Here is a 16336-nt window from a genome sequence, read left to right on the forward strand (position 1 = left end):
CTGTTACCCTTGTGAAAGTAAAAATTTTGGGGTGAAAGTATCATTTTTGTGGAAAAAAATATGATTTTCTTTATTTTCACGGCTCTGCGTTATAAACTTCTGTGAAGCGCTTGGGGGTTCATAGTGCTCACCATACATCTAGATAAGCTCCATGGGGGGGTCTAGTTTCCAAAATGGGGTCACTTGTGGGGGGTTTCTACTGTTTAGGTACATCAGGGGCCCTGCAAACTCATCATGACCCCCGCAGACCATTCCGTCAAAGTCTGCATTTTAAAACATCACTACTTCCCTTCCGAGCCCCGATGTGTGCCCAAACAGTGGTCTCCCCACATATTGGGTATCGGTGTACTCAGGACAAACAGAACAACAAGTTTTTTGGTCCAATTTCTCCTGTTACCCTTGTGAAAATAAAGAATTGTGGGCTAAAAAATCATCTTTGAGGAAAAAGAGATTTTGTTTCACGGCTCTGCATTATAAACTTCTGTGAGGCACTTGGGAGGTCAAAGTGCTCACCACACATCTAGATAAGTTCCCTAAGGGGTCTAGTTTCCAAAATGGTGTCACTTGTGGGGTTTTTTCACTGTTTAGACAGATCAGGGGCTCTCCAAATGCGACATGGCGTCTTATCTCAATTCCAGCCAATTCTGCATTGAAAAAGTCAAACGGCACTCCTTCCCTTCCGAGCTCTGCCGTGCGCCCAAACAGTGGTTTACCCCCACATATGGGGTATTGACATACTCAGGACAAATTGTACACAAATTTTGTGGTCTAATTTGTCCTGTTACCCTTGTGAAAATAAAAATTTGGAGGAGAAAAATCATTTTAGTGGAAAAAATACAATTTTTAATTTTTATGGCTCTACGTTACAAACTTCTGTGAAGCACTTGGGGGTTCAAAGCGCTCACCACACATTTAGATAAGTTCCTTAAGGGGTCTAGTTTCCAAAATGGTGTCACTTGTGGGGGTTTTCTATTGTTTAGGCACATCAGGGGCTCTCCAAACGCGACATGGTGTCTGATCTCAATTCCAGCCAATTCTGCATTGAAAAAGTCAAATGGCGCTCCTTCTCTTCCAAGTTCTGCCATGTACACAAACTGTGGTTTACCCCCACATATGGGGTATCGGCGTATTCAGGAGAAATTTCACAACAACTTTTGTGGTTCATTTTCTATTTTTACACTTGTGAAAATACAAAAAAATTGGTTCTGAACTAAAATGTTTGTGAAAAAAAAGTAAAATGTTATTTTTTTTCTTCCATATTGCTTCAGTTCCTGTGAAGCCTGAAAGGGTTAATAAACTTCTTGAATGTGGTTTTGAGCACCTTGAGGGGTGTAGTTTTTAGAATGGTGTCACTTTTGGCTATTTTCCATCATGTACACCCCTCAAAGTGACTTTAAATGTGAGATGGTCCCTAAAAAAATGGCTTTGTAAATTTTGTTGTAAAAATGAGAAATCGCTGGTCAACTTTTAACCCTTATAACTTCCTTATAAAAAATGTTGTTCCCAAAATTGTGCTGATGTAAAGTAGGCATCTGGGAAATGTTATTTATTATCTTTTGTTTGTGATTTTTTGTGTGATTTTTTAATGATTTAAGGGCATAAAAATTAAAAGTTTGAAAATTGCAAATTTAATTTTTTTTTTTGCAACATTTCCTTTTTTTTTCATAAATAAACGCAAGTAATATTAAATAAATTTTACCACTATCATGAAGTACAATATGTCACGAAACACAGTCTCAGAATCAACAGGATCCGTTAAAGTGTTCCTGAGTTAGAATCTCATAAAGTGACAGTGGTCAGAATTGTAAAAGTTGGCCTGGTCATTAAGCTGCAAATTGGCTCCGTCACTAAGGGGTTAATGTGTTTAACAGGCCTCAGTAATTTAGGAGATGAGAGGATGAAACCATACATAAATATATAGTTGGTTAGGCAACTACACATGTGTGGAAAGGATAAGGCAGAGAAAAATGGGGAGCAGTTATGATTCAATTTATGGATTGGTGGGAAATTATGTGGAGTGGTAAATGATCAAAATCCACAAATCGTTTATGACATGACGTATACAATTTTGATGTACATACACAGAAAGTGGTGCTAACTGGTGGATCATCACCATCAGATCTGCAAAGTATCATAGTATCTCCTGATTGGTGGGGCCCTACCAGGTGATGTGATAGCTGCTAGGTATTTTGGGGAAGCACAGTCTGTGACAATACAATGTATAAAATGGTGATGGCAATTTCGGGGGATTTATGTGAATCAAATAGCTCATTGTTTTAATTCACTGGGTCTTGTGGATTTCAAGAAATTCAATTGAATTCAAATTTGCATCAAGTCAATCATCTCTTATCAGTGTTTAAGGAATCACCCTGCATCACTGAATGCTGCTGTGACTTCTGTTCCCCCTTACCTGACTCATTTCTTACTATGTTTTTCTACTTTTTAAAAAAATAATTGATAGTAACCAAGTTAGAAAGCCAATTCAGCATTGATTGAAAGACTCCTAGAATCATTAGTCAAGCATGGTGGAGGATTACTCGTCACTTGTGGATGAATAACAATATCTCGGATGACTGTAAAATGAGGTGGCCATTCAAGAGTCCAGATGTCTAGATGTCAATAACACTGAATATGTTGAAAACCTTTTGAACCCAAGGCTTGCTTGGTGTCATTTAAAAAAGACTGGGAAAACTATGACGAGCAAATCCAACAGACAAAGGACATGCTATGCTAAGGGTTATTTGTGAACAATGAGAAGTTTTTACATCATGCATTTGCAAGTGAGCATAGAGGCTCCATTACCTTTTTTGTATTCTGTTATTAATTTGCATTTCCAGAGTACATTGACAGTGTTAAAGGCAGACTTGCACTTCAATCAGCTGGAGCCATTGAAAAATGTTTTTTTTTCACAAACAGTTTGTAGTATATGACAATGTCTTAGGATGTTTTTTTCCAACAACATTTTAAAGCTTTTTAAGTATCTTTTAGAAAATTGTCTTTTACCTTGGCTTATCAAAGCTGTATGTTTAATTATGGCATTCTTTTACCGAAAAGATAGACATAACAATGATGATATCTTCAGTCTCTGGTTCACAGAGCAAAGACAAACATATGTACACAGCTATTCAAGCTATTTCACATAAAAGGCATTCTATATAAAACTTGACAGATTAATGTGGATGATTGAAAGGTTGGGGTTTAGAATAAGAATACAGAAAAGTTCTTCATGGTTCGATTCCAGCATTAATATCTAATGTTCTAAACAACACTGCATGTCCAGTAGTAGATATACATCCAGAGGTGAGGCTAGGGGTTCAGCTCAGTGGGGGAGTGGGAACTTCTGAGTGGGCTCTGGTTACAACTATGGTGGGGTACCCTAATTGTGGGCAGAGGTGACCAGGCTGAAAATACATCTCTATACAAAGACCAAAGCTGAAATTATCCCATACAGTGATCAAATAGTGGTAGATACCAGTCGTCCAGACAATACAAGTGATTACAGTACAGTTACAGTGGGAAAAAAAGTACTTAGTCAGCCACCAATTGTGCAAGTTCTCACACTTAAAAAGATGAGAGAGGCCTGTAATTGACATCATAAGTAGACCATAACCAGGTTCCTTTGCAGAAAAACATCCCCAAAGCATGATGTTGCCACTCCCATGCTTCACAGTAGGTATGGTGTTCTTTTGATGCAACTCATCATTCTGTCTCATCCAAACATGACAAGTTTTGTTTCTGCCAAACAGTTCTGCTTTGGTTTCATCAGACCATATGACATTCTCCCAATACTCTTCTGCATAATCCAAATGCTCTCTAGTAAACTTTAGATGGGCCCAGACATGTACTGTCTTAAGCAGGGGGACACGTCTGGCACTGCAAGATCTGAGTCCTGGTGACTTAGGCCTCTTTCACACTTCTGTCTTTCAGCTCCCGTCACAATCCGTCATTTTTTGAGAATGCAGGATCCTGCAAAAAAATTTGCAGGATCCTGCATTTTCCCATAAACTTGTATTAGCAACGGATTGTGATGGATGGCCAACCGTTTCATCCGTCGGGCACTGGATCCTGCATAAAAAAAACAGTCTGTCGGGCAGAGAAAACGTTCAGAGAAACGTTTTTTCTGCACTTCGGGAAATCGGTCAGCGACACATCCTGCGCTGCCCGTCACTGGCTACAATAGTAGCCTATGGGCACAGGATGCGTCGCTGCCTGTGAAAAGCAGGAATCCATCAACGGATCCCGCCTTTTCAAAGAGAGCATGCATGGAAGAATTTCCCGTGAGGGAAATTCTCTCTCGCTTGCTCTCTTTCTCTTTTTACTATTGATGTTGCCTATGAAGCATCAATAGTAACAAGATAGAATGTTAAAAATAATTTAAAAAAAATAAAAAATTGCAATATTCTCACCTACCGGCATTCCCGCGCAGCGTCACTGATGTTCTCGGCAGCTAGCGTTACTTCCTAGTAATACATTTTCGACTTTCTCGTGAGATTTTGCAATGTATTACTAGGAAGTAATGCTAGCTGCTGAGAACATCAGTGACGCTGCGCGGGAATGCCGGAAGGTGAGAATACTGCAATACTGCGATTTTTAATTTTTTTTAACCTGGTTTGTGTTGTGTATGCGTTTTCACAGCAGAAAACCGCTGCGAAGACGCATACACAACAGGTGCACATAGGCTCGACGGATCCGTCAGAAAGACGGGCCCAGTGTACACGTTTTCCACAATCTGCACATGATCCGTCATTTCAACGTCTTCACAGATCCTGTGCAGCTTTGGAAGACGGAAGTGTGAAAGAAGCCTTAGTGTGTTACTGATGGTAGCCTTTGTTACTGTGGTCCCAGCTCTATGCAGGTCATTCACTAGGTCCCCTTGTGTGGTTCTGGGATTTTTACTCACCGTTCTTGTGATCATTTTGACCCCAAGGGGTGAGATCTTGCATGGAGCCCCAGATCGAGGGAGATTATCAGAGGTGTTGTATGTCTTCCATTTTCTTATTATTGCTCCTACAGTTGATTTCATCACACCAAATTGCTTGCCTTTGCAGATTCAGTCTTCTCAGCCTGGTGCAGGGCTACAATTTTTTTTTCTGGTCTTTGGTCTTCACCATAGTGGAGTTTGGAGTGTGACAGTTTGAGGTTGTGGACAGCTGTCTATTATACTGATACCAAGTTCAAACTGGTGCCATTACTACAGGTAATGAGTAGAGGACAGAGGAGCCTCTTAAAGAAGGAGTTACAGGTCTGTGAGAGCCTGAAATCTTGCATGTTTTTAGGTAACCAAATATTTATTTTCCACCACAATATGCAAAATAATTCCTGCCAAATCAGACAAGGTGATTTTCTGGATTTGTTTTCTCAATTTTGACACTCATAGTTGTGATCTATCTATGATGTCAATTACAGGCCTCTCTCATCTTTTTAAGTGGAAGAACTTGCACATTTGATGGCTAACTCGATACTTCTTTTCCCCACTGTATAAGATGACTTACAGCTGATGTTCTTTATGATGAATTCTTTCACTTTTTCCATCTTTCCCATCTGGCCCGGACCGACATGACAACTTCTCCAGCCAAGACTCACCTGCAGAGATTACAATAAAGACAAATTTGACTTCCGACATTTTCATCCCTGTCTCCAACTATTTCCAACCTACACAAACTCCTTATCCTGCCATGTTTCTCCCTATTACTGCAGCGGTTGAGTGGTACTATAACATTGCTCCTCTTAATTCTCACTACTGTCCCCCTTACAAAGTAAAATATCTATTTTGTGCCCTCTGTATGGTAAAACTGCACCCTAGAAAATATGTATAAAATCCATTGTAAGTGTCCTAGAAAATAGTGGCCACATTTTTACCCTTTGGTTTTCTGGAAACATGCAGACTATTTTGGTTTCCATAATTGTTCTCTTGTGTCTAAAAGACTGGGAAGGTATCCACCACTCCTTGTGGGTCATTTGCACAAAAGCTGTTAAATTCAACGTGTCCACATGGACATTCCCTCTCTGAACCAGCTTATACAGGTAATATACAGATGGTCAGGTTTTAAATACATCAGATAGGGATTACATGCATCAGTTAGGACTGCTCTGTATGGGTATATCTTGACGTTTGGTGGAGCAGCTTAGTATACATTTTTTTGCAAAAAAACGTATCAACCAAATACCCTGTTTTTTCCATCTTTTTACTAGCACTTGCTTATTACTGTGATTTTTTTTTTACAACAGAGTGTTTTGGTCTTACTGTGCTCTTTTGTGTCTTCAAGTTTCTTGGTGGTGTGTGAACATGTTCCTACAGACTTGTTCATTGTGCAAGTAGCCCATGTGTTTCAGTTTCCATCCGCCGCAGTGGAGCCTGCTCAGCGGAGACGTCGGTCCCAGCGTCTCACTCAGTCTGATACTGTGCAAAGGGTTACTGCTGCCTTTCCAGGCTCTGCTGTTGTAGCCTGCACTGGTGTGCCTGCTCTGGAACTCTTCTGTGCTAACCGCACACATGAAGGAACCAGATGCTTTGTCAAGCAACTAATTGCCCCCACTGACGCTAACTGCCTGCCTATAAGAATTCCCACGGCTAACAGACACTCTCCACGTGTAGCCTGAGTGGCAGAGTATGACTGCAGCAACTTCAGGACCTTCCTAGAGGACCAATGGGAGCTGCTACAGGACCTGAGCGTGTGACCCCCGACCTCCAATGAGAGGTCCTCCCTTGGGCATGCTTAGAAGGGAAAAAGCAGGACTTAGTCCCAGAGACGTCTGTTTGCCGCAGAACAGTACTGGCTACAATGGCTGAGCCTGGAAGAGCAGCAGTAACCAAGCACAGAGTATCGGCCTGAGCTTGACGCTGGGACCAACGTCTCCGCTGAGCAGACTCCACTGCAGCTGGAGGCGAATGGGAGACCGCAGCGGAGGTGGTTTGAGATTCCCCTTGTGGGAGCTCTACACCTAACACACCTGTATGTCACACAAAATAATAAATAACATTTCCCACATGCCTACTTTACATCAACACAATTTTTGAAACATTTTTTGTTCGGAAGTGAGAAGGGTTAAAAGTTGTCCAACGTATTCTCATTTTTCCAACAAAATTTACAAATCCATTTTTTAGGGACCTCATCACATTTCAAGTGGTCAATATGACAGAAAATACCAAAAAGTGACAACATTCTAAAAACTGCACCCCTCAAAGTACTCAAAACCATATTCAAGAAGTTTATTAACCCTACAGGTGCATCACAAGAACTGAAGAATTGTGAAAGTAAAAAATAAACATTTAACTTATGATCAGCAAAACCGTAGAAAAGAGTGGGCACTCACCATCCGTAAATATTCAGTCTTTATTGTGACCACATGTTAATTGCAGGAGTAGCAGGGAGAAACGTGATGTAAAAAGACATATGCGTTCACATCATGAAGGAGATGCATCGGTATTGAGATTTACGGGATTAGAGAGAGTAGCACTGCCTGACCGAGGAGGGGATCATAATAAATTGCTTTTGAGGAGAGAGGGGAAGTGGATCATGAGGGTTAATGCTACAGGACCTATGTGTTGTGAATTCTGCTTTTGGGCTCCCTCCGGTGGTTGTAGGTGGTAATGCAGTTGTCCCTGGGCTGCAGTCTTGGACAGGTGTATCTGCTGATTGCAATTCTGACTGGGGTATTTAGGTTTGCAGGACTCATTAGTCCTTTCCAGTTGTCAATGTTTTTTGGGAAGTGTTGGACCTCTGTCTGGCTTCTCTTGCTTAGCTGCCAATTCAGCAAAGATAAGTGTCTGTTTCTTTTTCTATGGCACACAAGCTGTGTGCTTGTTTTTTGGATTGTATTCCTACTCTGTGTGTAGGAGTCTCTGGAGTTGCAGATATACGTTCCACGTCTTTAGTTAGATGGAGGAATTTTTTGTATAATCTGCTGTGGATATTTTTGGAAGGGTTTTAATACTGACCGCACAGAACTCTGTACTATCCTTTCCTATTTTAGCTAGAGTGGCCTCTTGTGCTAAACCCTGTTTTCTGACTGTGTCTGTCTTTCCTCTCCTACTCACAGCCAATATTTGTGGGGGGCTGCCTATCCTTTGGGGTTCTGCTCTGAGGCAAGGTAGAATTCCTATTTCCATCTTTAGGGGTATTTAGTCCTCCGGCTGTGACGAGGTATCTAGGGCTTGTTAGGTACACCCCACGGCTACTTCTAGTTGCGGTGTTAAGATCAGGATTTGCGGTCAGTATAGTTACCACCTACTCCAGTGAAAGTTTTCATGCTGCTCCAAGGTCACCGGATCATAACAGTACAACTGGCCCATAATGAGTTAAATGCTATCTCAGAAGAAGGGAAGAAAGGTGTTGAGCCATTTTTTTTCTTCAGTCTGCTCTATCTTCTCTTCCCTCTTTATCTCTGGGTGGCTGAGGAGCCTTGTGCAAGCATGGATGTTCAGGAATTAGTTTCTCGTGTAGACCAGCTTGCTGCTAGGGTACAGGGTATTTCTGATTATATTGTTCAAACTCCTGTTTTAGAGCCGAAGATTCCTACTCCTGATTAGTTTTTTGGGGACAGGTCCAAATTTTTGAGTTTTAAAAACAACTGTAAACTATTTTTTGCTCTGAGACCGCGATCCTCTGGTGATTCCATTCAGCAGGTTAAAATCGTCATCTCCCTGCTGCGTGGTGACCCGCAGGATTGGGCGTTTTCCCTGGAATCTGGGAATCCAGCTTTTCTTAATGTAGGCTCCTTTTTTCAGGCTTTAGGATTGTTATATGATGAACCTAATTCTGTGGATCAAGCTGAGAAGACTTTGTTGGCCCTGTCTCAGGGTCAAGAGGCGTGTTATGAACTGGTGATTCAGAACCACAATGGACCTAGTGGTTAAGAGCACACAAGGTGACCTGATAGTTACTAATAACATAGGACGAGCTCTGAGACGTGGGAACTCTGCTGACCGCAATCCCTAATCCTATCATACCACACTAGAGGTAGCCGTGGAGCGCTCCTGACCAGACCTAGGCGCCTCGGGCACAGCCTGAGAAACTAGCTAGCCCTGAAGATAGAAAGATATCCTCAGAGAAATTTCCCAAAGGAAAAGGCAGCCCCCCACATATAATGACTGTGAGTAAAGATGAAAATACAAACACAGAGATGAAATAGATTTTAGCAAAGTGAGGCCCGACTTACTGAATAGACCGAGGATAGGAAAGATAGCTTTCCAGTCAGCACAAAAACCTACAAACAACCACGCAGAGGGCGCAAAAAGACCCTCCGCACCAACTAACGGTACGGAGGTGCTCCCTCTGCGTCTCAGAGCTTCCAGCAAGCAAGAAAAACCAATATAGCAAGCTGGACAGAAAAAATAGCAAACAAAAGTAACACCAGCAAAACTTAGCTTATGCAGGGTAGACAGGCCACAAGAACGATCCAGGAAAGAGCAAGACCAACACTGGAACATTGACTGGAGGCCAGGAACAAAGAACTAGGTGGAGTTAAATAGAGCAGCACCTAACGACTTAACCTCGTCACTTGAGGAAGGAAACTCAGAAGCCGCAGCCCCACTCATATCTACCAGAGGAAGCTCATAGACAGAACCAGCCGAAGTACCACTCATGACCACAGGAGGGAGCTTGACCACAGAATTCACAACAGAGGCGGCAGAATTGTATTGTCAGAAATTCAGAAAATGGTCTGTGTTGACTAAATGGAATAATGATGCTTTGGCGGCAATTTTCAGAAAGGGTCTTTCTGAATCTGTTAAAGATGTTATGGTGGGGTTTCCCACGCCTTCCGGTCTGAGTGATTCTATGTCTCTGGCCATTCAGATTGACCGGCGCTTGCGGGAGCGCAGAACTGTGCGCGCTGTGGCGTTGTCCTCAGGGCAGATTCCTGAGCCAATGCAGTGTGATAGGATTCTGTCTAGAACGGAACGAAAAGGATTCAGACGTCAGAATGGGTTGTGTTATTATTGTGGCGACGCTTCTCATGTCATTTCAGTCTGCCCTAAGCGGACAAAGAGGATCGCTAGTTCATTTACCATCAGTACTGTACAACCTAAATTTCTGTTATCTGTTTCCTTGATCTGCTCATTGTCATCATTTTCTGTCATGGCGTTTGTGGATTCAGGCGCCGCCTTGAACTTAATAGACTTTGAGTTTGCCAGGCGTTGTGGTTTTCCCTTGCAGCCTTTGCAGAACCCTATTCCTTTAAGGGGCATTGATGCTACACCCTTGGCTAAAAATAAACCCCAGTTTTGGACACAGGTGACCATGCACATGACGCCAGCCCATCAGAAAGATTGTCGATTTCTGGTGTTGCATAATTTGCATGATGCTATCGTGCTGGGTTTTCCGTGGTTGCAGGTACATAATCCTGTGTTGGATTGGAAGTCCATGTCTGTGACTAGTTGGGGTTGTCAGGGGGTTCATAATGATGTTCCTTTGATGTCAATCTCCTCTTCTTCCTCTTCTGAAATTCCAGAGTTTTTGTCTGATTTTCAGGATGTATTCGATGAGCCCAAGTCCAGTTTCCTTCCACCGCACAGGGACTGCGATTGTGCTATTGACTTGATTCCAGGCTGTAAGTTTCCTAAGGGTCGACTTTTCAACCTGTCTGTGCCTGAACATTCCGCCATGTGGAGCTATATTAAGGAGTCTTTGGAGAAAGGGCATATTCGGCCATCTTCTTCACCATTGGGAGCGGGGTTCTTTTTTGTTGCTAAAAAAGATGGGTCCTTGAGACCCTGTATTGATTATCGCCTCTTGAATAAAATCACGGTCAAGTTTCAATACCCTTTACCTTTGCTTACCGATTTGTTTGCTAGGATTAAGGGAGCTAGTTGGTTTACGAAGATTGACCTTCGTGGGGCATATAATCTTGTTCGTATTAAGCAGGTTGATGAATGGAAAACTGCGTTTAACACAACCGAAGGCCATTTTGAATACCTTGTGATGCCATTTGGGCTCACTAATGCTCCATCTGTTTTTCAGTCCTTCATGCATGATATTTTCCGGACTTATATTGATAAGTTCTTGATTGTATATTTGGACGATATTTAGATTTTTTCCGATGATTGGGAGTCTCATGTGGAACAGGTCAGGATGGTATTTCAGATCCTTCGTGACACTGCCCTGTTTGTGAAAGGGTCTAAGTGTCTCTTTGGGGTGCAGAAGGTTTCTTTTTTGGGCTTTATTTTTTCTCCCTCGTCTATAGAGATGGATCCGGTTAAGGTTCAGGCCATTCATGATTGAATTCAGCCCACATCTGTGAAGAGCCTTCAGAAATTTTTGGGTTTTGCAAATTTTTATCGCCGTTTCATTGCTAATTTTTCCAGCGTGGTTAAACCCTTGACCGATTTGACGAAGAAAGGTGCTGATGTGGCGAATTGGTCCTCTGCAGCTGTCTCTGCCTTTCAGGAGCTTAAATGTCGATTTACTTCTGCTCCGGTGTTGCGCCAACCGGATGTTTCTCTTCCGATTCAGGTTGAGGTTGACGCTTCTGAGATTGGGGCAGGGGCCGTTTTGTCTCAGAGCGATCCTGTTGGTTCCTTAATGAAACCGTGTGCCTTCTTTTCCCGTAAGTTTTCGCCTGCTGAACACAATTATGATGTCGGCAATCGGGAGTTGTTGGCTATGAAGTGAGCGTTTGAGGAGTGGTGACATTGGCTTGAGGGAGCTAAGCACCGCATTGTGGTCTTGACCGATCATAAGAATTTGATTTACCTCGAGTCTGCCAAACGACTGAATCCTAGACAGGTTTGATGGCCCTTGTTTTTTTCCCGTTTTGATTTCGTGGTCTCGTACCTTCCGGGTTCTAAGAACATTAAGGCTGATGCCCTCTCTAGGAGTTTTTTGCCTGATTCTCCTGAGGTCTTAGAACCGGTCGGTATTCTGAAAGAAGGGGTGGTCTTTTCTGCCATTTCCCCTGATTTACGAATTTCAGGCAGACAAACCTGACCGCTGTCCTGTGGGGAAACTGTTTGTTCCTGACAGATGGACTAGTAGAGTGATTTCTGAGGTTTACTGTTCCATGTTGGCTGGTCATCCTGGCATTTTTGGTACCAGAGACTTGGTTGGTAGGTCCTTTTGGTGGCCTTCTTTGTCGCGTGATGTGCGTTCTTTTGTGCAGTCCTGTGGGACTTGTGCGCGGGCCAAGCCTTGTTGTTCCCGTGCTAGTGGGTTGCTTTTGCCATTGCCGGTCCCTGAGAGGCCCTGGACGCATATTTCTATGGATTTTATTTCTGATCTTCCGGTTTCCCAGAGGATGTCGGTTATCTGGGTTGTTTGTGATCGGTTCTCTAAGATGGTTCATTTGGTGCCTTTGTCTAAATTGCCTTCCTCTTCGGATTTGGTTTCGTTGTTTTTTCAGCATGTGGTCTGATTGCATGGAATTCCGGAGAATATTGTGTCTGACAGAGGTTCCCAGTTTGTTTCTAGGTTTTGGCGGGCCTTTTGTGCTAGGCTGGGAATTGATTTGTCTTTTTCTTCTGCGTTTCATCCTCAGACAAATGGTCAGACCGAGCGAACTAATCAGACTTTGGAGACTTATTTGAGATGCTTTGTGTCTGCTGATCAGGATGATTGGGTGGCTTTCTTGCCATTGGCCGAGTTTGCCCTTAATAATCGGGCTAGTTCGGCTACTTTGGTTTCGCCTTTCTTTTGTAATTTTGGTTTTCATCCTCGTTTTTCTTCTGGGCAGGTTGAGTCTTCTGACTGTCCTGGTGTGGATTCTGTGGTTGACAGGTTGCAGCAGATTTGGACTCATGTGGTGGACAATTTGGTGTTGTCTCAGGAGGAGGCTCAACGTTTTGCTAACCGTCGTCGGTGTGTTGGTTCCCGGCTTTGGGTTGGGGATCTGGTCTGGTTGTCTTCCCGTCATGTTCCTATGAAGGTTTCTTCTCCTAAATTTAAGCCTCGGTTTATTGGTCCTTATAGGATTTCTGAGATTATTAATCCGGTGTCTTTTCGACTGGCGCTTCCGGCCTCTTTTGCGATCCATAATGTCTTCCATAGATCTTTATTGCGGAAATATGTGGAGCCCGTTGTTCTCTCTGTTGATCCTCCGGCCCCTGTGTTGGTTGATGGGGAGTTGGAATATGTTGTTGAGAAGATTTTGGATTCCCGTTTTTCGAGGCGGAAGCTTCAGTACCTTGTCAAATGGAAGGGTTATGGCCAGGAGGATAATTCTTGGGTTTTTGCCTCTGATGTCCATGCCGCTGATTTGGTTCGTGCCTTTCATCTGACTCATCATGATCGGCCTGGGGGCTCTGGTGAGGGTTCGGTGACCCCTCCTCAAGGGGGGTACTGTTGTGAATTCTGCTTTTGGGCTCCCTCCGGTGGTTGTAGGTGGTAATGCAGTTGTCCCTGGGCTGCAGTCTTGGACAGGTGTATCTGCTGATTGCAATTCTGACTGGGGTATTTAGGTTTGCAGGACTCATTAGTCCTTGCCATTTATCAATGTTTCTTGGGAAGTGTTGGACCTCTGTCTGGCTTCTCCTGCTTAGCTGCCAATTCAGCAAAGATAAGTGTCTGTTTCTTTTTCTATGGCACACAAGCTGTGTGCTTGTTTTTTTTTATTGTATTCCTGCTCTGTGTGTAGGAGTCTCTGGAGTTGCAGATATACGTTCCACGTCTTTAGTTAGATGGAGGAATTTTTTGTATAATCTGCTGTGGATATTTTTGGAAGGGTTTTAATACTGACCGCACAGAACTCTGTACTATCCTTTCCTATTTTAGCTAGAGTGGCCTCTTGTGCTAAACCCTGTTTTCTGACTGTGTCTGTCTTTCCTCTCCTACTCACAGCCAATATTTGTGGGGGGCTGCCTATCCTTTGGGGTTCTGCTCTGAGGCAAGGTAGAATTCCTATTTCCATCTTTAGGGGTATTTAGTCCTCCGGCTGTGACGAGGTGTCTAGGTGTGTTAGGTACACCCCACGGCTACTTCTAGTGCGATGTTAAGATCAGGATTTGCGGTCAGTATAGTTACCACCTACTCCAGTGAAAGTTTTCATGCTGTTCCAAGGTCACCGGATCATAACACTATGGAGTTAATCGAGAGACTGGATTTGTCAGTATATTTGTAAAGGGGATTTAGCAATATAGTGTGGTGTTGGTTGTTTAGTTTATGTTTAAGATTTTGCATTCCTGTAAGGTACTCATTCTCTAATTGTTTTTAAATAATTTTATGTTTTTAGATTAGTAGGATTGTGATGATGCAGGTGAGTGAGGGTCTACCCGGTGGCAGTTTCTGTTATATGGAGTTCTCCCACTCACATTCTGCATCAAGACCCGTGGAAGCGCGGCAGCGCGAAACGGCCATAAAAAAAAGTCTTTTTACATCACGATTCTTCCTGCTACTCCTGCAATTCACATGTTGTCACAATAAAGACTGAATATTTACGGATAGTGAGTGCCCACTCTTTTCTACGGTTTTGCTATTCATGGACTATTTTTCTGTGGCAGCACCCGATTCCTGTAATTGGCATTTACGCTGGATATCTGACACACATATGCACAGGTGTATCCACTAGAAGTTGGTGTGGCAATTTGTTTTTTCTTTTCCTTTTAACTTATGATCAGCAGAGTCCTCTCTCTTTCCTTTAGAGTGTAAGCTCTTATGGTCTGCCAGGTCCTCTCTCTCCTGTAGAGTGTAATCTCTTATGGTCTGCCAGGTCCTCTCTCTCCTGTAGAGTGTAATCTCTTATGGTCAGCCACGTCCTCTCTCTCCTGTAGCGTATAAGCTCTTATGGTCTGCTGGGTCCTCTCTCTCCTGTGGAGTGTAAGCACTTATGGTCTGCCAGGTCCTCTCTCTCCTGTAGAGTGTAAGCTCTTGCGGTCATCAGGGTCTCCTCTCTCTCTCTTCAGTAGAATGTAAGATCTTACGGTCAGCAGGGTCTTCTCTCTACTGTACAGTGTAAGCTCTTATGGTCATCAGTGTTCTCTCTCCTATAGAGTGTAAGCTCTTGTTGTCAATGAAGTTCTCTTTGTTTCTCTCTTTTCTCCCCCACGTTTACTTTCCTAGCAATTACAAGCTTTCCAGTATTGAAATTATTTAAAATTTATTAGTGGCAAATTAAATATTGTGAGAAAAATTGTCAAAGCCAGCAAATTTGTATTTGAAAAGATCCACTCATCCCTAGTATAAAACAATTTTGTGTTTTAAATGTATTGATAGATATATTTATTTGACTCACATACCTAATACTGACTACAATCTCTTCATAACTTTGTGCAATGGCCCAGAAGTCTAAGAACGATACATTTTGTAGCAATGTCTAGTACTCATATCATTAGAGTAAATTAGTGAATGGCTTCTCTAAAATGAATCTATATGTAACTATACAATTACTTTTGTCAATCTTCAATTCTATATAACGTGTCTGCACAATGTGAAATTCTGCAGGCCTCAGGATGATACTGGACTTCCAGAGAACCAAAGGACCATCTAAAGGGCCCAGGTTTTCAGAGACCTTACAGATAATATAGTGTGGGCTTTTTGTAGAAGGAAAGAAAGTTTACGATGGAACCATTTCATATAAAACTATATTATCCAGATAGTTGGAGGGTGGACCATCATAATCTTTTCCTCTCATTTGCTTAGAGTATCGTTGAATGAGACTGGGTGGGCTTTTTGTACTTTATTTCCTTCCATTATTTTGATGTGATGTATAGAAAAATCATTTATACTGTAGTTATATAGTTATGCGTATAGGATAATCGTGTGGCTAAGTTTGATGACTTAAGATGGTAAATCTATAGCGATGAGGATTTTTGTATTGCATAATAAGGCTAACTTTTCCTATTATTTATTTTAAGATGTTTCCAGATGTGTTGCAGAGAGGAAATACACTCAAGAGCAAGCCCGCAAAGAATTTAAGCAAGTGTTTATCCCAGAGTGCAATGATGATGGCACATACAGTGAGGTTGGTCATTTTGATTTATTTTTCAATCGCATGTGCACTCTTTTATAATTAGTCTACAATAGAAGAGTTGAGTCTTGCCATGATTCAGAATAAATACGTTACAAATCACTTCTGCAGGCACTTAGAATTATTTGTAATCACAGTCTTGGTGGAAGGAGTAAATGTTTTAGCAATTTGAGCATTTAATAGCTAGACTAAATGCCTCTGAGGCTGGAATACATTCCCTAGATGCAAACGTTTTTCAGCACATTTTGCTACAGATATGCTCTTGACTAGAGACCAGTATTCATTTGTTTTGGCTTCATCGCTTTCTTTTGATATTATGAAGTGAGGGAATATGCTCACAAAAATAAAACTGGATATTCCCCCACTGTTTTGATGGGGAAAATAAGTGTTTTAGCAATCAGCATCAAATTGGATAAGGTTAATGGCTCCTGGGGCCTTT

General features: G+C 42.3%; 1 protein-coding gene across 3 annotated transcripts in view; it reads left to right on the top strand.

Annotated features, from left to right (window-relative positions):
* SMOC2 (SPARC related modular calcium binding 2) overlaps positions 1–16336 on the top strand; it is a 642212-nt gene that overhangs the window by 100106 nt on the left and 525770 nt on the right. For all 3 annotated transcript variants that reach the window (XM_069769272.1, XM_069769273.1, XM_069769271.1), the window contains exon 3: positions 15785–15891. In XM_069769272.1, the coding sequence (XP_069625373.1) occupies positions 15785–15891 (107 nt within the window). The remainder of the gene's footprint in view (positions 1–15784; positions 15892–16336) is intronic.

Source organism: Ranitomeya imitator, chromosome 5 (genome assembly GCF_032444005.1).
Source record: "Ranitomeya imitator isolate aRanImi1 chromosome 5, aRanImi1.pri, whole genome shotgun sequence".
Lineage (NCBI taxonomy): Eukaryota > Metazoa > Chordata > Amphibia > Anura > Dendrobatidae > Ranitomeya > Ranitomeya imitator.